The following is a 25,239-nucleotide window of genomic DNA, read 5'->3' on the forward strand; positions in this document are numbered from 1 at the left end:
TTTTTTCATAGAATTTACAGTGCAGAATCAGGCCATTCGGGTCTGCACCGGCTCTTTGAAAGAGCACCCTACCCAAGCCCACGCCTCCACCCTATCCCCATAACCCAGTAACCTGACCCAACACTAAGGGCAATTTAGCATGGCAATCCACCTAACCCAGGGGTGGGCAAACTTTTCCGTGCAAGGGCCACATTCAGAAATTCACAATTCACAAAGGGCCGCATAGTATATTAAGTAAAATAATTACTTCACCCGGTTATGATTCTGGGCGCCTCATATAGAACAGTACAGCACAGAACAGGCCCTTCGGCCCTCGACGTTGTGCCGAGCAATGATCACCCTACTAAAGTCAACGTATCCACCCTATACCAGTAAGTAACCCAACAGCCCCCCCCCCAATTAACCTTAAAAAAAATTAAAAAAAAAAAAATTAAAAAAAAAAATTTTTTTTTTTTTTTTTTAATTAATGACTTGGTGGGCCGCAGAAATACCTTTGGCGGGCCGCATGCGGCCCGCGGGCTGTAGTTTGCCCACCCCTGACCTAACCTGTACATCTTTGGACTGTGGGAGGAAACCGGAGCACCCAGAGGAAACCCACGGAGACACTGGGAGAACGTGCAGACTCCGCACAGACAATGACCCAAGCCGGGAATCGAACCTGGGACCCTGGAGCTGTGAAGCAATTGTGCTAACCACCATGCTACCATGCTGCCCTTGATGGTGGGTGCCTCTGCAATGGTGGCATTTAAAGTCGGGGGGGTGGGGGGGGTGTTAAGGTGGCTGTTTGAGCTTTTCTCTTTTTTTTTAAGATGGTCATTACTCATCATTTATTCAGTATTAATATTCCCTCGCACCTTCTGATCCTAAGTCTGGACATCCAGATCCAGTTTTAAACTGTCTTGGGCAGCTTCATTATCTGAGGTATTGTGAATGTAATGGAACACGAGTGTTGTCAGCAAATGGCTCCATACTTCACGTTAGGAGGGAAATATATCAATGAAACAGAAAATGATTAGACTGAGGAAGCTTCCTTGAGGGTCCTGCAATTTGATCTGGTCTCTGGCAACCACATCTACCTTTTTTGTGCCAGGTTTGAATCGGATCATTGGAGGACTTTTTCCCTTAACTGACCCCAATTCAGTTTTGGAAGGCCTCAAATGGTGAATGCTTGCTTGATGTTGAGGGCAGCCTTTCCTCTGGCTTTTGACTCTTGCATCTGTGTCTAGATTTAAGCTGTGGTGAAGAATGGTGCTGAGTAGTTCTGTTGGAATTCTAATGATCATTGACAAGTAGCTATTTGATGGCTATTTCGTGACTCCTATCACTTTATTGTTGATTGGAAGCAGACTGGAGGATGGAGATTAGCTGGGATATAATTGTCTGTGGAGGACTGTCTGGGCAATTTTCCACTTGTCTGGTAAATGACTGGGTCACAGTTTAGCTTGGCGAGTAACTAACTCTGGTGCACAGGTCTTCCAAGACTTCCAGCAGGATATTGTCGGTGCCTGCCACTGAACTGAATTCTGCTAAAGGCAGACAGATGGTGGGGAGATCAGGCTGAGTAGGATCATCCACTCAGCACTTTTGGCTGAAGATGCTTGCAAATATTTTAACCCTGCCCAAGAGGCCAATCTTTAAATAAAAATAAATAGTGAATGTTGACAAAAGATGAGCTTTCAACCAAAATATCTGTGCCATCAGTAAGTGCCTATTTCCATCTCATTAACGTCACCTGTCTCTGCCCCACCCCTGCTGCTAAAAAATCTCCCCCATGCCTACTCTAGGTCTACATTTAACCACATCTTTTTAATTTTATTTATTATTATTAGTTTTATCTGGCTGGCCTCACATTTTACCCTCTGTATCCTTAAGGTCAACTTCAACTTTGACAGCCATGTCTTTTTGCACACCAAGTCCTGTTAATCTATCACCAGTTTTCCCCCTCCCATAGCTTTGGAATTCTCACCCTAAATCTCTCAGCACCACTTTCTTCCTTCAAGACACTATTAAATCCTAACTATTTTCACCAAGCTTTTGGTTACCTGCCTCATCTTATGTGGCTCTTTTGTATTTAGTTCCATCACGTCCTGAAATGTCTTGGGATGTTTTATTGCATTAAAGAAACTAGAAAATGGACAGACTTCCAGTGACGGCGGGCGGGAGGCAGCCACACATTGGAGGGGTCCCGTTTGGGAATGGCATTTTTGGGTTTAAGGCCTGATCCCAGGGGCAACGGAGGCGGCAAAAGCAGGGTGAAGGCACAGCGAAGGGAAATGTCGAAAATAAGTGAAAAAAGCGGCTGAAAGTCGGTCGGGGAGTGGAAAGGTCACCGCGGGGACGGCAAGAAAAGTGGAGGCTGGGGCATCGGGAGGCCGCATTGCCCACCCCTGAAGAAATGACAAAGGTGATGGCCGTGGAACTCGAAAAGCAGTTCTCAAAACACATGGTGATGAGGAAGGAGATGGGGGCGGTATTGAAAGTGCTGGTGGAGGAGGCGATTACCCCGGTGAGGGCGGCGGTATTGAGCGCAGTGGCGGAGGTGCAGGAGCAAGGTGAGGCGCTGAAAGAAGTGGAAGAGACATTATTGCAGCACAGTGGTCAACTTGCCTCGATGGGGAAGGTGATGCGGAAGGTGATAGAGATCAACAAGAGTCTGCGAGCCAAAATGGACGACTTGGAAAACAGATTCAGGCGACAGAATCTGAGGATCATGGGTCTGCCTGAGGGAGTGGAAGGCCCGAGGTCGACTTGAGTATTTTGCCACTACGTTGGCGAAGCTATTGGGGGAGGGGGATAATCCCTCCCCTCCCGATATGAACTGGATCGGGTTCATCGGTCGTGGAAACCTGTACCAAAGGTGAGTGAGCCGCCAAGAGTAGTGACTCTTGTGTTTTCGTAGGTACAGTGTGAAGGAGAAGATCCTGTGCTGGGCAAAGCAGAAGCGGGTGGTGCAGTGGGCTGGAGCTGGTATATGCATATATCAGGATTTTGCGGTGGAGCTGGCGAGGAGTCAGGCTGCCTTCAGCCGGGTGAAGAAGGCACTGTACATCAGTAAGGTGCAGCGCAGCATAGCATACTCAGCTAAGTTGAAGGTGACCTACAAATCCAAGGGCTTTTATTTTGGGACGGCGGAAGCAGCGGAGGAGTTTGCGAAGGCAGAAGGCATGTGGCTGAATTGAGAAATGGTCATGTACCGATGTAGCCTCATATAACTGTATTTTTTCACTGCGTGCTGGTGTATGTGCTAAATGAGCCAACATTGTATATATTTGGACAAGGGAAGAGATGGGAGGAGGGGCTGCGGCCATCGGAGCCTGGCAGAACAGGTTCCGATGAGCCTAGCCGGGGTGGAAAGTTGGGGGGAAGGAACAGAGCTTGGGGGGAGGAGTTTTATAAGAGGAAGTGGAGGGGAAGAGTCGGGGGGGGTGTATCTACAATTCATGGGTGTCATTTATGGTACTCTTTCGGGGATTGGATGGCATTGAACGTTAGTGGGGGGTGGACTCTATAGGGCAATGGTGACCATAGGCGATTCATGATTCCTTTTTTTTTTCCTTTATTTTTCCCACCGTGGGAGGTTTGTTTTATTTGATGCTTATATTGTCAGGTGGGCTGTTGTTTGGTGTGGTGGGAGGATGGGATCATTGTTGTTGATAAGGAGATTGACTGTATTTGTTACCGTTAACTGCTTATTGGTGGGTTGTAAATTCTGAAGAAAATGTGAAAATGGAGAATAAAAATACTTTACAAAAAAAAGAAACTAGAAAATTGGTGCTATTTGTAGAGATCTACCATGCGGATCTAGTGGCACTTGCGACACTAAAACTCAGTAGAAATTTCAGTTAAGACTTCTTGGGTGCAAATAAAAATCGTTTATTGCCTCTATTTGATTACAATTGAGAATCACTTAAATCTTATTCTCTAAGTCCGGCTAGCAAAAAGGACTGAAAGCGAAGCAACTTGGACACAACTTAACTTTCAAAATAATACAGAAATAGTTTCTTGCTTACGGCAAAACAGCTTGCATTTACTTCATGGGTTAGTGGAAAAGTGAAAGTCTCGAGACAGTGAATAGTTCAGATCAAAGTATAGATGATTCCGGAATAAAGATGGCCGTACGGATCTTCACGGTTATACAAAATCATATCAGTCTTTAGCCATCGATCAACACCCCTATGTAATCCTAATTGGTTTGGGTTATAATCAAATGCGTTTGATTTGACAGTTAGCTGTCAGTCTTCAATGTGCAACATTAGTTTTAAATGTTTCATGTCTGCATACTTGTGCATGTTATGGAATGCGATTCTGTGCTGTTATCGTGTCCAGCTTAAACTGGTCTTCTGCTGACTTCACTGTTATTAATATTGTGAACAATGGTGCCTTCATATTACTATGTTGTTGCTATGGTGTTGCTATGCCCTTGATCTGATAAATGGTACAGCGCAAGTATAGTGTCAAACTGTCTTGCAAATGTATTTGTTAGCTCAGTAAAAGTGCTGTTTTAATTTATAATGGAATTATGCTGTTTCATGCTGTTTTGTGTCTCTATGTTTTGAGATGGCCTGAGGTTATGAATGAATGTAAAATGGGTATTTAAAGACCAGGGCTTAACATTTACGCTAAATAGCTATCTTGTACCTATCAGGTGTATTAGAAAATAGTCAGTTTCTTCAGTCCCCGCTTAAATTGAAATGAAATGAAAATCGCTTATTGTCACGAGTAGGCTTCAATTAAGTTACTGTGAAAAGCCCCTAGTCGCCACATTCCGGCGCCTGTTCGGGGAGGCTGGTACGGGACTCAAACCGTGCTGCTGGCCTGCTTGGTCTGCTTTAAAAGCCAACGATTTAGCCTGGTGAGCTAAACCAGCCTCTTGAAAGAATAAGTGAGATATATCACAATAAGATAAATGACACCATTAATGCAATAGGATAGGTAAAAGCGCAAAGAATAACTCATTCATATTGTCATTGCAACTTTAAACAATAGAGTGGGCAAGCATTGCATTACAAGCATTTCAGCAAAAAAATATAATTCTTAAAGAATCATTATTATAAAATAACAATTTATCAAGTCATCAAATTTGATTCTACCTGATTCAGTATTAATATGTTAATAATACAATCAAATAATTGATTGATCAGTAACATTTCAACAATAATACTTCATTTCTATTTCATCTAATGGTGGTGCAGTACGGTTAGTGTGAATCATTCTGACAGTTGGGCCCTTTTTGTTTAGTGAATAGTTCTTTGATGCACTTGCTACATTAACATATTATGTAAATGATGAATCCAGCTACACAGGAGAATAAAATTATTCTTACTGTGGACATTCCAGTGTGTCCCAGCCACCCGCAAAGTTTATCCCAGAGAGAGATAACTGGGGGTGGATCAAGTTTCTTGATTTCCTTTTGGATATGTGATGCCAGATTTCTAAATTCTTTATCTGGAATGAAAATGCAACATTCTGCACCAATCAGGGCGCAGCTGCCATCTTTTTTGGCTAGCACATAGTCAAGTGCCATTCGATTTTGTAATGCCACGGTTCAAATTGCTCGCATTTCATCAGAAATTTTACCTTGGGCAGTGGCGGTTTAATCGGCTACGTTTTGTATGATGGTCGTTATTTTATTCAATTCATTACCCATCCTTATTTCTCAATAGAAAGGAATAATTCTAGCATAAATTGCATCTCGTAAGGTTATGGAACGTTTATTTCTGTGCGTGGCTGGTTGTGTAACATTAGGGAGATGAGGCAAATAGCGGGTACAAAGTATCCTAAATAGCAAGATCCTGACCAATATTTTGGGAGCCAGAAATATGCTCTATCATCACAAATAAAATAAGCCCCATTATAAGCAGAATATAAGTAAATATCTTCGAAGCACCAATGATCTGAGAATGTTTTATTATTTGTGATGTTACGTATGCCTGTTATTCTTTTAAATAATTTTTATTCAAATTTTCACAAAATATCAATAACAAAATAAATATCAAGAAAAGAAAGAAGAGAAAATAAATTAAAGCCCGTCATTAGCAATGAAAAAATATACACGTCCCTTCAACCCAAAACCAAGAAGGAATGGCTGCCATCTCCTGAAGAATCCCTGCACTGATCCCCTTAGGGCAAATTTCACCCTCTCCAATTTAATAAACCCCGCCATATCGTTGATCCAGGCCTCCACGCTTGGGGGTCTCGCATCTTTCCATTGAAGAAGAATCCTCCGCCGGGCTACTAGGGACACAAAGGCCAGAATGCCGGCCTCTTTCGCCTCCTGCACTCCCGACTCCTCTGGAACCCCAAATATTGCGAGCCCCCAGCCCGGTTTGACCCTGGATCCTACCACCCTCCACACCGTCCTTGCTACGCCCTTCCAAAATTCCCCCAGCACTGGGCATGCCCAGAACATATGGGCATGGTTTGCTGGGCTCCCTGAGCACCTAGTACACCTGTCCTCGTTCCCAAAGAACTGGCTTATCCTTGTCCCAGTCATGTGAGCCTTATGCAGCACCTTAAACTGTATGAGGCTAAGCCTCGCACAAGAAGAGGAGTTCACCCTTCCTAGGGCGTTCGCCCACGTCCCCTCCTCAATCTCCTCACCCAGCTCCTCCTCCCATTTATCCTTCAGCTCCTCCACTGAGGCCTCGTCTACCTCCTGCATGCCTGTTATTGTTGAGGACCGTTTAATTCTTTGTAATAAATTTTGTGTACATTAATAAGCTGTGTTAACATCTAAATAATTAGTACAAACACTTGCCCATTTTCATCCCTTCAGAGTGATTACTAATGAGGCATATTGATCCTTTTTTTAAATATTAGTTGTGAGGCTAATGTATTGAGGATTTCTGTTAGGGTTATATTTAAGTTCGTGCCATCCTGAAAAGGTGTGTAGTGATAGCCTGCAGATTTCCATAAATTAATAAATTTCTGTAAATAAATCTTGTACCTTCCTTTTTCACATGAATATGCTCCAGAACGGACCACGACAGAGTGAAAGACGTTTTGATAGATGTACCATTCTGCTGTTTCTGAAGTATTAAAGGGAATAGTTAAGAAGGGAATACTAAAATGGGCGGCATTTTAGCGTCAGGTATTCTAGGTCCGGTGAGCAAAAACTCGCCAGTGTTGTTACATCTAGGCACCAGGAGGTGTTGATTAGGAGGCAGACCCCACCTCCATTAGCCTTAGCTGAGGCCGCCGTATGATCCATTCGGTGGATTGAGTAGCCCCCTGGTTGTAGGGCACAATCCGGTGAAGCAGGAGTGAGCCGTGTGAAGTTAAAACTCACCACTATTCTTAGAATTCCCCCTATACCAAAAAAAAGGTCGATATTCTAAATGGTGAACAGGGATTCTCACTCCCTGACTCCAATGCAGGCTTCTGTGGGTGCTATTCAGGTCAAACTATCTTTTCAAGTTATCCCCGGTATAACCCATACCTTCACCGAAGAATTTTACCTACTTACCCCTTAATAGCATTGATGTCCTGGGTCCTGCGTTATTAAGGAAGTGAAGTAAGCTAATAACCACTTTACAGGTTAAGTTATTTTTATTATTATATTTTTTCTTTTAAAAGCTTCAAACACTTTCTTTACAGAAAGGAAAAAAGATCTTGCTTCTGGCTGCTGGTTGCTTCAGGCCCACCTTGGCAATCGATCTTCTTAAAATCTGGTCTTCTTGAGTTGTATTCGCTGGTGAACTCGGTTGCTGTGTCCTGTCGATCCATGTACTGAGCTATAAGAGCTAACTCTGCTAGCTATCTCTAAGCTGACTCTGACTCCTGTTTAAATTCTAGCCTTCCTTAGATGTATAACTGTTTAAACTCGGCTGCTTGCCTTGTCTTTCCCATGACCGAGCTCTCTCTCTCTCTCTCTCTCTCTCTCTCTCTCTCTCTCTCTGAGTTCTCCTCCCCTTCTCTCCTGTTGCTGTTGCTCTGTCCTGTCCTCTGCTGCTCCCTGGGTTTATATTCTCTTTCTGAGAGTTGTTAAGTTTTAACGACTTTTGTAAATGGGCTTGTTTCACTTTGATAGTTTAAAAGTATCTTTTGATGTAAACATCTTACTGCAACTAATTATTCATTTTGGGCATATCGTCTCCTCTCAGATCTGATTAAAAAAATGCTTTGGTTTCAATAGTTAACTTTTATTTCTGTGATTTCGAATCGTTTAATTTTCCAATTGTCCCCAGCTCATAACTTTGCCTTTGATTTTGACTTAAATGATGTTTCTCGTAGACAGGTCGTCTCCAATTTTCTTTTAATTGACTTGATGTTCGTAGAATTTTACACTTTAAAATTGACACCAAATTCGACTGGGCATCTTCCATCCTTTCCAGCTGTTTACTAAGAGAGTTTATTTCAATTAAGGTGTGAAACTTTGCTTTTAGCTGTATGCTAAAATTTAACTTGGTTATGACTTGAAAGACTTGCCTGTTTTAAACATTCGTCACTTAATGCAATTGAAACTCTCATTCATGCTTTTTCAGATGCTTCCTGAGATAGTTACATTCCATGAAGGTGTGAGCCATTGTTTTAGCTTACCACATGAAACCGGTGTGTTTGCTAAGCCTGTTTGTGAGCAAGAATCTGCATTTTACAAACCTGCTCTTTGCAGCTGCTATTAACCTTTTGTGGGATCTTTCCCTGTACCCTCTCAAACCAGATATTGCCAGACTTCCATGTTTCAAATGACACATTTTTCTGTATTTTCAAGAACACGTGTCTCCGTCAAACAGAGCACACAGCAGTCCCTTAGTTCTCTTTGAAAATTCGTCTAGCTTGTTTTGTAGAGATTGGACATTAGCTAGGAGTAAACTAGGCAGAGGGGCTTTGGGGCTGCGTTGTTTCACTCTCGCCTGCACGTTTTCCACGCTTCCTGGAGTGACTGCTTCTTTTCGAGCCTGGGAGACAGAGTAAACATGTGTTAAGGGAATAGTTGTGTCTAATGAAGTTATTCACTCTGGTCGGTGTGTGGATGGAGGATTTGTTGTCTTGCTTGCGGTTCCTGCGTCGGTAGATGGGTCGAAGCACTGCTTGATGTGGCTTTAAGACTTTTTATGGGTGAAAAAGATGTTTCTTAGCCCAGTCTAGCCATTTTTCTTTTCGCCTTCCGTCCTTCTGGGCTTCCGTTAGTGATACGACTGTTCGTCTTCTGACGTCCTCCGATTCTCCCCGATCGTCTCCGACTCATTCCGAAGGTTTCCGAAACTCTCCAATTTTGTCTCAATGATCCTCCCCTTTTGCTGAACTATGCCAGTTGTAGATATCTACCATGCGGATCTAGTGGCACTTGCAACACCAAAACTCAGTAGAAATTTGAGTTAAGACTTCTCGGGTGCAAATAAGAATCGTTTATTGCCTCTATATTTTATTACAATTGAGAGTCACTTAAATCTTATTCTCTAAGTAGCAAAAAGGACTGAAAGAGAAGCAACTTGTACACAACTTAACTTTCAAAATAATACAGAAATGGTTTCTTGCTTAAGGCAAAACAGCTTGCAATTTACTTCATGGGTTAGTGGATAAGTGAAAGTCTCGAGACAGTGAATAGTTCAGATCAAAGTATAGATGATTCTGGAATAAAGATGGCCGTACGGATCTTCACGGTTATACAAAATCATATCAGTCTTTAGCCATCGATCTACGCCCCTATGTAATCCTAATTGTTTTGGGTTATAATCAAATGAGTTTGATTTGACAGCTGTCAATCTTCAATGTGCAACATTAGTTTTAAATGTTTCATGTCTGCATACTTTTGCATGTTATAGAATGCGATTCTGTGCTGTTATCGTGTCCAGTTTAAACTGGTCTTCTGCTGACCTAGCTGTTATCAATATTGTGAACAATGGTGCCTTCATATTACTATGTCGTTGCTATGGTGTTGCTATGTCCTTGATCTGATAAATGGTACAGCACAAGTATAGTGTCAAACTGTCTTGCAAATGTATTTGTTAGCTCAGTAGACGTGCTGTTTTAATCTGTAATGGAATTATGCTGTTTAATGCTGTTTTGTGTCTGTGTTTTGAGATGGCCTGAGGTTATGAGTGAATGTAAAATGGGTCTCTAAAGACTAGGGCTTAATATTTATACTAAATAGCTATCTTTTACCTATCAGGTGTATTAGAAAATAGTCAGTTTCTACACTAATGTTTGACTCGGAGTATTATTACAGTCACAATTGATCCCATCTCAACTAACTCTGTGGTTTGGGTGCGGGAGGTGTCAAGGTGTTAAACACCAGTTTCGCTACACAGCTCTGGTCACCACAATATAAGGAGGATGTGACTGCCCAGAGTGGATTCGGAGGTGATGTACAAAGAGATTGCCAGAACTGGAGAATTTTGGCATGGGAAAGGTTGGATAAATCAATGTTATTTGCTTTCAAACTGAGGGGTGGTTTAATTAAGGTGTATAAAATTCAGGAGTCCAGACAGAGTGGATAGGAGAGACTATTTCCCTAGGCATACAGGTTATTATAATAATCTTTATTATTGTCACAAGTAGGCTTACATGAATACTGCAATGAAGTTATTGTGAAAATCTCCTAGTCGCCACACTCCGGCACCCGTTTTGATACACAGGGAGAATTCAGAATGTCCAAATTACCTAACAGCACGTCTTTCTGGAGCTGTGGGAGGAAACCGGAGAACCCGGAGGAAACCTACGCAGACACAGGGAGAACGTGCAGACTCCGCACAGACAGTGACCCAAGCTGGGAATAAAACCTGGTGCTGTGAAGCCACAGTGCTAACCACTGTGCTACCGTGCTGCCCATTAATTAATAAGAATAGATTTAAAGTGGAAGGGTTAGAGTCGAGTTGTGAATTTTTTCCACCAAAGGTAGTGTTGGGCCTGGAACACACTGCCTGAAGGGTGGGAGAGGCAGAAACTCTAATCCCATTTAAACAAAAACATTCAGATGTTCACTTAGTACCATAACCTACAGGGTTACAGGCCAAGAGTTTGAAAGCTGGATCGTTCTTTTTCAGGCCAATCCGCCTTCAGTGCTGCAATTTCTATAAATTTAGGGTTCAAATACTTGTGCCGGGACTTTCCAGCCATGCCAGTGGTGGGAATCTGTGCGGGCGGGACCAGAAAATTTGGGGAGCAGCCAAACATTAGTTAACTTTGGATGAGAACTGGGCGGCACGGTGGTACAGTGGTTAGCACTGCTGCCTCACATCGCCAAGAACCCGGGTTCGATCCTGGCCCCGGATTTGCACATTCTCCCCGTGTCTGGGTGGGTCTCACCCTAACAATACAAAGATGTGCAGGATGGATGGATTGGGCATGCTAAATTGCCCCTCAATTGGAAGAAAGAATTGGGTACTCTAAATATATATTCAAAAAACATTTGGATGAGAATTTCCAGTTCTGCCCTTGTTGGATTGGAAAGTCCCACCCTCGGGTACAGATTAGTTAAATCCAAGGGATAAGAAGCACTGAAGTTGTGGTCTCCTTGCTATGGTTCACCTTGTACCCAATATACTTCCATGGTATAAAAACAGCAAATATTAAAAACATTTTGGGTCTGTATATCCCAGCATTTTGTGTTCCTGATGTCCTGTGTAAACCATTGCACATGATCTCAATTACAAGTTATCTTCTGAAACGGAACTTGGAACCCATCACTTTATTACTTACTGCCCTCATTAGAATATGGACATTCAAATAGAAACAGCCTCCACACTGCTTCGTGTTTGAATTTTTATGATTTTAAATATGATTTTATTTATCAAGAACCAGTCAGCAGAACATGCCTATACTGCAACAAGCAGAACTAGAAAAGAGAGATTCAACACTCTTCTGGAGTTCATTGTCCTCTTATTTTGCATATTGATGGAACTCCTGCAAAAGAGCATTTAGTTAAATGCACGGAGATTTTGAGTGGTACGTTAGTAAACCTGCTCAGGTGGCATGGTAGCACAGTGGTTAGCACTGTTGCTTCACAGCCCCAGGTATCCAGGTTCAATTCCCAGCTTGGGTCACTGTCTGTGTGGAGTCTGCACGTTCTCCCTGTGTCTGCGTGGGTTCTTCCGGGTGCTCCGGTTTCCTCCCACAAGTCCCGAAAGAAGTTCTGTCAGATAAATTGGACATTCTGAATTTTCCCTCCGTATACCTGAACTGATGCCGGAGTGTGGCAACTCGGGGAATTTCACAGTAACTTCATTAGTGTTAATTGTAAGCCTGCTGTGACACTAATAAAGATTATTATTATTAAATGGTGCTGCCTCTTTCTAATGAGTGCTTGTTTTTTTTTTCAGATGGCCAAACTTCTGCAGAAAGATGGAGAGACTGAGCTCCAAATGAGAATTGAAATTGGAAACATGAAGCAGGAGTTAGCAATGATCAGCATGATGGATGAATTTGCTCGATATGCACGGCTGGAGCGCAAGATCAACAAAATGACTGATAAACTGAAAACTCATGGTACAGAGAAGCTCGTTGTCGTTTTTAAGAAGCAGCAGGCAAAAGCAAAAAAGTGACGATTACTGATTTGTTTTTTTTTTCCTTTTAAGAGTTATGGGGAACTCTCTTACCCCACTCTGTCCTACCACATAATGCTAACACTTGAACAAGGAGGAGGAAGTGAAAATTATGTTGCAAAATGAGATTGGGCTGAATACCTTTTTCCCCTGACTCCTCTTCCGTTGTAACTGTTCTCTCCCCATCACTGACTGAGCCTGGGGAGCCCTTTGAATCTCAAATTCAATATTACTCTGCTCTCTCTTCTCTTCCGATTCCTCTCCTCTGCCTTATTTTCCTCAATCATTAAATCCCTCAGAGGTGCAGCGCTTTGGGGCTCTGTTAAATATTCATTTTTCATGTGGGAACCATAAAGTTTAGTGTCAGAAATGCTGTAGAAGACATCGTATGGACCCTAATCCATCTCCTTTACCACTGTATAAACTTTCAGAATGTTTCTGTATAGAATTATCAGAACGTTGCCAACACCACCCCAATCCAGTTTCACTTCATTGTATAACGTTTGCTATTGAACATAGAGCAATATAGCACAGGACAGGCCCTTCGGCCCACGATGGTGTGCCGACCCTTGCTGAGATCTATCAATCAGGGAAGGCTACCTACTGCTTTTGCCTTGAGGTCTGCTTTCAAGCTATTCAGGTAGCACATTTTCAAAAATAAAACCAGCAAGTCACTGCTGGAAATTTGAAATAAAATAGCAAATGTTGGAAATACTCAACTGGTCTGGCAGCATTGGTGGGGAGGGAAACTGGGAGCTTTTTCTTTCACAAGCCCATTATACTTTAAAATGTGATCCGTTCCAGAAAGCAGCATAATATTCCACCTAAAAAGCTGGAGGAACAGCACCTCTCTAATTGTTTTCAGTTCTGTCGTAGGTGAGGAGAACCATACCACAACTAGATTGAATATTCTGCGCTAGGGAAGAGGGAAAAACCAGGTTGGTTATCTGTAGCAGATCACCATAGCCAGTGACAGCTTGTATCTGAACCTTGAACAATACCAGAATCATGTTTGATTAATGTTTACAGGCAAATAAGTGGCCAATTTATTTTCCAATATGCTCGAGTTTTCCTGCCTTTGCTCTCATACGCTCATTAAATCTCTTGTGGTATTATTCTAGTTTTTCTGGTTTACAGTGATTCAGAAACTCATAAGAACATAAGAACTAGGAGCAGGAGTAGACCATCTGGCCCCTCGAGCCTGCTCCGCCATTCAATGAGATCTTCTTTGGACTCAGCTCCACTCATGGCAGCATTGAATCTTGCAACACCAAAGGACCATTTGGCCCAAATGTTCTTTGAAAGAGTTACCTATTTAATTCCACTCTTTCATCATAGTCCTGCAATATTTTGCTTTTCACATAGGCATCCAATTCCATTTGGATGATTATTATTGAACCTGCTCCCCTCCAGCTTTTGAAGCAGTGCATTCATTCAATGGAAGTTGGTCAACTGTACAGATTATATCCCAACAGTGAGGTTGTAGCTGATTTTGATTGAGCAACTGAGGAAATAAAACTAAATGTTACAATGGAGGAAGTCTTTTTCCATGAACAGTAACTCAGTGAGCTTAATTTCTCTTTTTTGTTCTTGTAAAATGATGGCTTCTGGCTTGCACTAATTAGGACCTCACTGGCATGAAATAAAATTAGATTGTCTTCTGCCAATTGCCCGGCGAATTGTACTGAGCAATGTGTCCTCTTTTTTTTATAGTCAAAACAAGGACAGCACAGTTAGCGAAGATCAAGTGGGTGGTGAATATTGCATTTTATATTGTTCAGGTAAGTGCATTTTAATGTTTTTAACCTATTTTGCCTAAATTAGCCATCATGTTGCTATTAGTGCAGAAACTAGTTACCAGCATAAGGCATAGGAGCAGAATTAGGCCACTTACCCATCAAGTCTGCTCTGCCGTTCAATCATGGCTGATATTTTTCTCATCCCCCATTCTCCTGTCTTCTCTCCATAACCCCTGATCCCTTTATTAATTAATCCCATTATTAATTGGCAAGGGTAGCCTGGAGGCAGAGTTCATTGAATGCATTAGAGATTGTTTCCTGGAACAGTGTATTGGGTAACCAATCGGGGCAGAGGCTACCCTTGATTTGCTATTCTGTAATAATTAGGAGGGATTATTTAATGACCTCCTAGTTAAGTATCCACTAGGGAGAATTCAGTTTGGGGGGAGAGGAAGTGGAGTCCCACACTAGTGTCCTGGAATTAAACAAAGGAAATTACATAGGCTTGAGGACAGATTTGGCCCGTATAGACGGGCGGGAAGGCTAAAAGGTAGGACAGCTGATGAGCAGTAGCGGTTGTTTAAGGAGATACTCAATTCCTCACAACTAAAATATATCCCAGTGAGGAAGAAAGATGGGAAGAGGGTAAAACAAACATCCATGGCTAAACAAGGAGGTCAAGAACATTATAAAGACCAAAACTAATTTGTATCTTAATGCAAAGGCCAGTGGCAGGAACTTTCACAGAGGGATACTAAAAAAGTAATAATAAGAGCTACGGTAAATTATTTAAAAATAACTAGCACAGAATATCTGAAAGGGTAGCAAAAAAGCTTCTACATGTACTTAAAAGGGAGTCGCTAAGGTGAATGTTGATTAGTAATTGGTTGAAAGGTTATGGAGAGCGGGCAGGACGGTGGCGTTGAGGCCAGGACGGGATCAGCCATGATCACATTGACTCCTGGTCATAGGTCATGTGTTCTAGGGAGGAGATGCTCTGGCTAATTTTGCCATTCGGCTCTTGGTCTGTAATATTGTAGGTAGCAGATGAGCAACATATCAGCCATGATAGAATGGTGGAGCAGATTCGAAGGGCTGAATGGCCTAATTCTGCTCCTATATCTTATGAACTTATAATTAAGAACCTATCTATCTCTGTCTTGTGATTTGGCGTCCACAGCCTTCTGCGGCAAAGAGTTCCACGGATTCATCACCCTGTGGCTGAAAAAATTCCTCCTCATCTCTGTTTTAAAGGATTGTCCCTTTTTAGTGTGAGGTTGTGCCCTCTGGTTCTGGTTTTTCCCACTAGTGGAAACATCCTCCTACATCCAGTCTATTTAGGCCTCACAGTATCTTTTAAGTTTCAATAAGATCCCTCCTCATCCTTCTAAACTCCAATAAGGACAGACCCAGTGTCCTCAACCGTTCCTCATATGACAAGCTCTTCATTCCCGGGGTCATTCTTGTGAACCTCCTCTGGACCCTTTCCAAGGCCAGCACATCCTTCCATGGATATGGGGCCCAAAACTGCTCACAAAATGGGGTCTGACCAGAAGTACATCCCTGCTCTTGTATTCTAGCCCACTTGACACGAATGCTAACATTGCATTTACCTTCCTAACTGCTGACTGAACCTGCATATTAACGTTAAGAGAATCTTGAACAAGGACTCCCAAGTCCCTTTGTGTTTCTGATTTCCCCATTTAGAAAATAGTCTATGCCTCCATTCCTCCTTCCAAAGTGCATAACTTCAAAGTAATTATTTGAGATGTTTCTGAGACATTATGAGCTATATAAAATATGTCTCGAGTGAAAATTGTGCTCATTTAAGGGATGTTATTGAAAGATCAAATTTTATTTATTACTGTGTCATCATTGAGATCTAGATGCAGAGTTTTGCAAATATATGTATTACATATGTATCATACTTGGGAATGTACCTCAATCCCAAATGTTAACAAAAGGCTTTGTTGCAATATGATACTTGCTTCTTACATTAGCCATCCATGCGTTCTTTGAAAATGTTGGAGTGTGCAGCTTTGATTTGCAATCTAAAATCTAGACTTGAAATGAAAATCGCTTATTGTCACAAGTAGGCTTCAAATGAAGTTACTGTGGAAAAACCCCTAGTCGCCACATTCCAGCGCCTGTTTGGGGAGGCTGGTACGGGAATTGAACCGTGTTGCTGGCCTGCTTTGGTCTGCTTTCAAAGCCAGTGATTTAGCCCTGTGCTAAACTGATACCTTCAGTCCTGCAGACTGCCCAATCTCATTGTATAAAGGATTTATACTGCTGGCAAAGAGAGAAGACCATCATGTCATTTAGATTCAGATATAGTCCAGCAAAAGGGGCCTCGGTTAACTTGCTGTGTTGTATAGTAAGATATTGAAACAGAAGGAGAGAGTCAATCTTGGGTTTATTCACTGAAACCATAGAAGGAAATAGGTGTGATCTTAGGGGCAAGTTACCAAGACAGTTGGAAAATGGGAGGAAATTTCTAGTTACCACCAGAAACTGAGACAAGAATAAAAATAAAATTAGGGCGGCATGTGACGCAGCGGTCAGCACTGGGACTGAGGCGCTGAGGACCCGGGTTCGAATCCCGGCCCTGGGTCACTGTCCGTGTGGAGTTTGCACATTCTCCCCGTGTCTGCGTGGGTTTCACCCCCACAGCCCAAAGATGTGCTGGTTAGGTGGATTGGGCATGCTAAATTGGCCCTTAATTGGAAAAAGAAAAATAATTGGCTACTCTAAATGTATTAAAAAAGAATAAAAATAAAATTGGAGTCCGAAGGTAATGCAATAGATGTAATATGGTCGAACTCGGAAATAACGGAGTCCAGATTTTTCCCTTTTGGAGGTGTGAAATTGTAGGACAAATACATTATGATGCATTGAAAGCCTTGTGTATTACATACGCTTTTTGCAAGGGTCGCATTAATACTCCAACCTCCTCAGATTCAATAGTACCATTGATATTACAGAACCGCAGATTAGCACTGTTGCTTCATGGCGCCGAGGTCCCAGGTTCGACCTCGGCTCTGGGTCACTGTCCATGTGGAGTTTCCACATTCTCCTCATGTCTGCATAGGTATCGCACCCACAACTCAAAGATATGCAGGATAGGTGGATTGGCCATGCTAAATTGCCCCTAAAATTGGAAAAAAATGAATTGGGTACTCTAAATCTGAAAAACAAAAATTACAGGACCACATAATCTGTGATCTGAATCAGAGGAAATCAACAATTGGCTGCATGTGAAACTCTGCAATAGTTTGTTAAGAGAGGACTTCAATGACTTCGGGTTGTGACCATGGAGTGAGTGATCACATACAGGGCTGTTCCTGCTTCAAGTCTTTTCACGCAGATTCGGGTGGAATTTTGATGAAAAGCGTAGGTGAATGTTAGAGGAGTAGTTTAGCCCTGGAATGAAATGTCTTCTGATCGCCAGATCCAGCCAAAAGCAGTGAGATATTTGGCTGGAATTTTGAAACAGTCTGGTGCTGCAGCAACAGCCTCTTCCAGCATGCAGGCGGGGGAGGGGCAAGCTGGAAAGCCCCGGATACAGGAACTGATGACTTTTATCAAGGAGGAATTCCATAAACAGAGGAAAGAAATGCATAAGGATCATGCAAAGGCCATTGCAGAAGCTGTGGCACCCCTGAAGAGTACTTTGGAGCGGATGGAGAGGTGTGTGGAGGTGCAGGGGTCACAAATTTGGGAGATCGAGGGAGTGATCTCGGACCACAGCGATCGTGTGGTGGCTCTGGAGGCGGAGGTGGGGCTCCTTGGTGACCTTTGTAAAATGTTGAGGGCAAAGGTTGAGGAGCAGGAGAATACCTTGAGAAGACGGAACCTGTGAATAGTGGGCCTGCCTGAAGGAGTGGAAGGTGTGAGTGCCACGAAGTACGTCTCGAAGATGCTGGTGGGGCCGGTGGCAGATGGAATGCTGATAAGGCACCTGAAGTGGACCGAGCGCATAGGTCTCTGAGGCAGAAGCCGAGAGCTGGGGAGCCGCCGCGGGCGGTGATCATGAGACTCCATAAATTTGTGGAGAAAGAGAAAATTCAACGGTGGGTTAGGGAGAAGCATAGCTGCGAATGGGAGAGAAATAACGTCCGGATTTATCAGGACATTGGAGCCGAGTTGACAAAATGGCGGGCAGGTTTCAACAAGGCCAAGGCGGTGCTGTACCGACGGCAGATCAGGTTTGGGGTGCTCTACCTGGCGAAATTATGGGTGACGTTCGGAGGCCTGGAGTATTATTTTGAGACCCCAGAAGCGGCTGAAGACTTCATTAAGGAGCATAAACTGGGGAAGAACTGAGCGGAAAATGTTTGGGAACCGGGGTGCTGGCACTATGTAATGGTTGGGAGCATGTTTGAAGTAGGTATAGGGATTGGGGGATTTTTTTTGTGGGGGGGTGGTTTCTGTTCAATGTTGAGATTGTAAGGAGTTGGAGGGGTGAAAAGACGGATGTTCCCATCCCCCCCGCCTGTTTTATGGGACTGTTTGTGTTTAACATCTGTTTGTTTGCTTTTGGAGAAGGCTCTGGAGTTCAGGAGAAGTTTTTGTTTGGGTGGGGGAGGGTAAGGCCAGCAGGAGGCGGCCTTCTTTGAGCTGAGGAGTGGGGGGGTGGGGGGAGAGAAGAGGGAGGGGGAGGTCATCAGGATGTGCCTTTGGGCAGGGGAAGCCGCATTAACAGGTTATGCTGATGAACGGAAGTGAGGTGGTGGAGGAGAAGGTCAAGGGGTGGCCGGAGGGGGGGGGGGGGGGGGGGGGGGGAAGAGGGGTTCTGTGACGCGGCAGGAGGTAAGAGATGACATGGTCAAGGGCAAAGAAAGGGGCCATCTGGGATGGGCTAGGTACAGAATGGAATTAAAAGGACAGGAGTTAAGTGGGGAAGATGACAGACAATCAAGGGGATTGGAGGCGCAAGCCTCCGGTGAGGTTGGTAACGTGGAATGTCCGGGGACTGAATGGGCTGGTTAAAAGGTCCTGGGCGTTCACGCACTTCAGGAGCTTGAAAGCTGGGTTGGTCTTTTTGCAGGAGACAAGCCTCTGTGTGAAGGACCAGGTTAGGTTAAGGAAGGGGTGGGTCGGGCAGGTTTTTCACTTGCCGTTTGATTCGAACTCGAGGGATGTGGCGATTTTAATGAGCAAAAAAATGGGATTTGTGAGTGTGAAGGAGGTGAGGGATCCAGGTGGGAGATATGTGATTTGTGAGTGGGGTATTGAAAGGGGCACCGGTCGTGTTGGTAAATGTGTATGCCCCAAATTGGGATGATGTGGGCTTTATGAGGGGGTTGCTGGCAGCAATCCCGGATTTGGCCAAGCACCAGTTGGTCATGGAAGGAGATTTTAACTGTGTCCTGGAGCCGAGGGTGGATAGATCGAGCCCCATGCCAATGGGTAGGGTACGAATGGCAAGGGTGGTGGGGGGGGTTATGGAGAGGATGGGTATGGTGGATCCATGGGGCTTTCAGAACCGAGGGGGAAGGGAGCATTCCTCCTTTTCACACGTCTATAAGGTGTATTCGAGGAATGATTACTTTGTAGTGAGTCGGGAGATTTTGGTTGGAGTGGAGGGAGCAAAGAGGCAGGTGTTGGAGGAGCCCCTGGGGCTGAGGGGGGTGCTGGAAAGTATCAGGGGTATTAAGTTGGGGAGGCCCCTGGGCTGGATGGGTACCCGGCAGAAATTTATAAGGAATTTGCAGCGGTATCACATCTATTGGGGCGTCTAATGAAGCACTGGAGAAGGGGGAGTTGCCGGAAACGATGAAGCAGGCGGTAATCACACTAATCCCAAAAAAAGGGAAGGATCCGGTGGAATGTGGGTCGTATAGACCCATATCACTATTGAACAAGGATGTGAAAGTATTGGCTAAGTTGTTGGTGGGGAGGATGGAGGATTGTGTCCCAGGGGTGGTTACAGAAGATCAAACAGGCTTTGTGAAGGGCAGGCAGCTCGCGAGTAATATAAGACGGCTGTTGAATGTGGTGATGAATCCGTCGAGAGCTCTGGTACCGGAGGTGGTGGTGTCCATCGACGCGGAGAAAGCATTTGACCGGGTGGAGTGGCAGTACTTGTTCAAAGTTTTGGGAAGGTTTGGGTTTGGGCCGAGATTTGTGGCATGGGTGAGGTTGCTGTATGTGGTGCCAAGAGCAAGGGTGAGGACGAATGATATGAGCTCACAAAGCTTTGACTTACACAAGGGTATGAGGCCGGGGTGCCCGCTGTCGCCGCTGCTGTTTGCGCTGGCCATAGAGCCATTGGCGATGGCTCCTAGGGGGGTCAGTAGAGTGGCAGGGGATAATGAGTGGACAGAGGGAGCATTGGGTGTCGCTCTATGCTGATGACCTCTTGCTGTATGTTTCGGATCCGTTGGAGAGTATGGGAAGGATTATGGACCTTTTGGCGAGGTTTGGAGGGTTCTCGGGATACAAGCTGAATGTAGGGAAAAACTAGGTATTCCCGGTGAATGAGCTGGCACAACGGGCTAATTTAGGGGGGATGCCATTTACGGTATGGAGGGATAGGTTTAGGTACTTTGGGATTCGGGTAGTGAGGGAATGGACGGGGCTCGATAAGTGGAACTTAACAAAGCTGATGGAGGATGCTAGGGAGGATCTTGAGAGGTTGGATACGCTGCACTTAACGTTGGCGGGGAGGGTCCAAGTGGTGAAAATGAATCTTCTGCCGAGGTTCTTGTTTATCTTTCAGGCTCTCCCGATCTTTATACCAAAGGCCTTTTTTCGGAAAGTGGACACAATTGTCTCTGACTTTGTATGGGCGGGGAAGGTGCCGAGGGTGGGGAGGACCCTGCTACAGAGGCAGCAGGGGGTTGGCGTTGCCAAACCTGCTTCATTATTATTGAGTGGCGAATGTGGACAAGGTGTGGCGGTGGTGGGAAGGAGTAGAGTGATTTAGGATGGAGGAGGAATCTTGTGAGGGGTCTAGTTTGAGGGCTATGGTGATGGCAGCGTTGCCAATGGCTCCGAGTAGGTATTCAAGGAGCCCAGTGGTGCAGTCCACAGTGAAGATGTGGAATCAGCTGAGGTGGCATTTTAGCGTGGAAGGGATGTTGGTGCTAACGCCGCTGTGCGAGAATCATGGGTTGGAGCCGGGGGGGCGATGGAGTGTGTACAGGAGGTGGAGGGAAGTGGGCTGGTTCAAGGTGAGGGATTTGTATTTGGAGGAAGGGTTCGCCAGTCTGGAGGAGCTAAGGGAGAGGGTAGAGCTGCCGAGGGGTAGAGAGTTCAGGTATCTACAGGTGAGGGACTTTGCACGAAAGGTCTGGAAGGGATTGCCGGGATACATCCTGCTGGAGGAACTGCTGCTTCCAGATGTGGAAGGGGAGGGAAGAATTGGGGATATATATAAGTGGCTGGGGGAGCAGGAAGGTGAGCAGGATGGTGAAGATCAAGGAGAAATGGGAAGCGGAGTTGGGAATGGAGATCAATTGGGGAGTATGGAGTGAGGCACTGCGAAGGGTAAACGGGATCTCCTCTTGTGCAAGGATGAGCCTGATACAGTTTAAGGTGGTGCACAGGGTGCATATGACTCGAGCAAGAATGAGTGGGTTCTTTCAGGGGGTAGCAGATGAGTGTGAGAGGTGTGGGCGGGAGCCAGCGAATCATCCACACATGTTTTGGGGTTGTGAAAAATTGGAAAGATTCTGGGCGGGGGTGTTTGCAGTCTTCGCCAGGATAGTGGAGGTGGACCCGGACCCTTTGGTGGCGATATTTGGGGTTTCAGAGAAGCCGGAGCTCGTGAAGAGGAGGAAGGCCGATGTCATGGCCTTCGCCTCTCTGATTGCATGGCGACATATTTTGCTGGAGTGGCGGTTGGCTTCGCCACTGGGGGTAGTAGCATGGCTGGGTGACCTGTACGACTTTCTGCGGTTAGAGAAGATAAAGTATGAGTTAAGGGGCTCAGCAGGGGAGTTTGAGAAAAGGTGGGGGATGTTTGTGACTGTATTGAGGAGCTCTTTGTTGCGGGGGGTGGGGATGAAAAAGGAGGAAAATCTGTATAAATTGTACAGTTGATTGTTGGGATGAATGTTTCCCAGGGTGTTTATTTGCTCTAACTACTTTGATACAAGTTCGAATAAAATGGGTTTTAAAAAAAAAAGGTCTTCAATGCTGACCACTGAAAAATGTTCGAGTTTGAGGCATGCAAATTAAGTTATTCTTTGCTGAAATGCCCATTGTTAATGATTATGTTGTGTTTTTCTTTCAGGCAGTGCTAATGATTTCCCTGATACTGAAATATTATTCAGAACCTGTTGCTGTGCTCCCACGAAAATGGATGGCGCCTTTGGAGCGGATGGTAGCTTTCCCAACTGGAATAGAAGGTACAGTATAATTAGGCATAGTTTCATTTATATTGTCCTTGTTTTAAACAAATCAGATCTCTGGAAAGCTTGTCTTCTTTTTTTTTATTTTTTCCCCCTTTTTTCCCCCTTTTTTCCCCCTTTTTCTCTCTTCCTATAACTAGCTCTCCCATATTGCTCCATTCACACAGCAGCCCTTGGCATCTCACCCAAGTGGCTTTTCCAAATATCAGTGCAAATTATTGAAGGTTCGCGGCTCTGATGGGGACAACTGAGCTTGTCATTATTCTACTTGTGCACTTCATGCCTAGTAAATAAGAATTTTTTTTTGTAGCTTTGGTATGAAGGCATGTTATCATCAGGATAAGCTTTTCTACGTGCGACACCTGACTGACTAAAGCAAAATCCTTTGCAACAAGATCAATAGAAATCCAGCAGCAGGTTTAACTCCCAACAGTCAAATTCTGGTGGTGACCAACAGATGTGGGATGCAGATGAGATTTATAGGAACATAGGAGTAGAGGTAGACCATTCGGTTTCTTGAGCCTGCTCCACCATTTAACTAAATCATGGCTAATCTTTTACCTCAACGCCATCCTCACACGCTATCCCCATATCCCTTGGTATCATTGATATCTAGAAATCTATTGACCTCTGATTTGAACATACTCAATTACTGAGACTTCACAGCCCCCTCTGGTGGAAAATTCTAAAGATCCACTATCCTCTGAAGAAATTCCTTCTCATCTCTATCTCAAAGGACCTCCCTCTTATTCTGAAGTTCTATTCTCTGGTTCTAGATCCCCAACTAGGGGAAACATCCTTTCTGCATATACCATGTCAGAATTTTGTACACTTTAATGTGTTCACCTTCCATTTTTCTAAACACTAGAGATAACAGCCCCATCTCCTTGGTCGTTCTTCCTAGGACAACCCTGCCAATTGGGATTAATCTGGTGAACTTGCGTTGCACTCTGTCTTTGACACTGAGACCAAAACGTACACTACTGCTGATGCTTTGTCACCAGACTCTATACAATTGGAGAAAGACTTCCTTACTCCTGTACTCAAATCCCTTTGCAATAAAGGGTAACATACCATTTGCCTTTCTAATTGCTTGTTGCACCTGAATGTTAGCTTTCAATGACTTGTGAACTAGAAAACCCTGGTCTTTTTGGACATCAGCTTTTCCCAGTCTCTCCCCACATACTAAATACTCTGCATTTCTGTTTTTCCTACTAAAGTGGATACCTTCAAATTTTCCACATTCTCTTTCATCTGCCATCTTATTACCCACTCAGAGTCTGTCCAAGTCTCTTTGAAGCATCTTTGCATCCTCCTCATAATGGTCACACATTCAAATCATTGATATCGATTGTGAATAGCTGGAGTCTGAGCACTGATCCTTGCAGTACCCTACTAGTCACGACCTTCCAACCTAGAGAACGATCAGTTTAACCCTACTCTGTTTTCTGTGCATTAGTAGAAAGGCAGTGGTGTAGTGGATTAACAATCCAGAAACCCAAGGTCATGCTTTTAGAATCCTGGTTCGAATCACACCCATGCAGATGGTGAAATTTTGAATTCAATAAAAATCTGGAATTGAAGTCCAATGTTGACCATGACACTATTGCCGATTTTTGTAAAAGACCTATCTATCTTTCTAATGGATTTAGGAAGGAATGGGTACAGCTAATATTGAGAAAGTACTAGGGTGTCTTAGTGATCCAAGTTCCATGTTGGGGCAAATGGAGGCGAGTTCTTGCAAGGGTTCCAGCCTTGGTGCTTTAGTAACTGCATCCTTGCTGGTTTCTCAGGTAAGATTTCCTTCAAACTCAGTGTCCATCCTGAGTTCAGACAGCATTTTAAACTTAGCTCTATGTCTTTGGCCCATATCTGCAGTAATCATCTATTTTTGCCAGTAATGTTGGGGGATTAAGTTAATGAGGATTCTTCACTGTTTGTGTTAATTGCATTATAACGTATATTAACTGTTTCATATTACTGTTTATTTTTAAATATTAATTTAAAGTACCCAATTCTTTTTTTTTCTAATTAAGGGGTAATTTAGTGTGGCCAATCCACCTACCCTGCACATCTTTGGGTTGTGGGGGTGAGACCCATGCAAACACTGGGAGAATATGCAAATCCACATGGACAGTGATCCAGAGCCGGGATTGAACCCTGGTCCTCAGCACTGTTGAATTTAAAGTCCTCTCTAATGCCCTAGTTATATGACTTGCCAGAACACTGGTTCTAGCAAGTTTGAGGTGAAGACTGACCCAACAGTATCAGCTCCCACTTTCCCCAGCACTTGATGTCAGTACCCAGGAACCGTTCCTAATTTCTCCCACACAAATCTTAACTGTCTAATTTTATTTACCCTATGCCAATTTGCTTGTAGCTCGGGTAATGATCCAGCGATTATTACCTTTTGAGATTCTGCTTTTTACTTTAACCCCGAGCTACTCATACTGTCTAAGCAAAACATCATTCTTAGCCCTACCTATGTTGTTGGTATCAATTGTGAGCCCAGTGCTCCAGCTCAGAGCAGATGTCCTTAACCCTGGCACTGAGCAGGGCTCACTGTTGACTTGCTGTCCCCTATCACTACCATGTTCCGCTTTGCACCCCCCACTTGAATGCTGTACTTCATCATGGTAACATGCTCTGACTTGCAGC

The 25,239-nt window shown here is 44.0% G+C and overlaps 1 protein-coding gene across 1 annotated transcript in view; it reads left to right on the top strand.

Moving 5' to 3' along the window:
- get1 (guided entry of tail-anchored proteins factor 1) overlaps positions 1-25,239 on the top strand; it is a 76,951-nt gene that overhangs the window by 47,258 nt on the left and 4,454 nt on the right. Inside the window, exons 2-4 of the mRNA XM_038801553.1 lie at positions 12,261-12,426; positions 14,196-14,263; positions 22,464-22,578. Coding sequence (XP_038657481.1) covers positions 12,261-12,426; positions 14,196-14,263; positions 22,464-22,578 — 349 coding nt within the window. The remainder of the gene's footprint in view (positions 1-12,260; positions 12,427-14,195; positions 14,264-22,463; positions 22,579-25,239) is intronic.

This window comes from Scyliorhinus canicula, chromosome 7 (genome assembly GCF_902713615.1).
Source record: "Scyliorhinus canicula chromosome 7, sScyCan1.1, whole genome shotgun sequence".
Taxonomy (NCBI): Eukaryota; Metazoa; Chordata; class Chondrichthyes; order Carcharhiniformes; family Scyliorhinidae; genus Scyliorhinus; species Scyliorhinus canicula.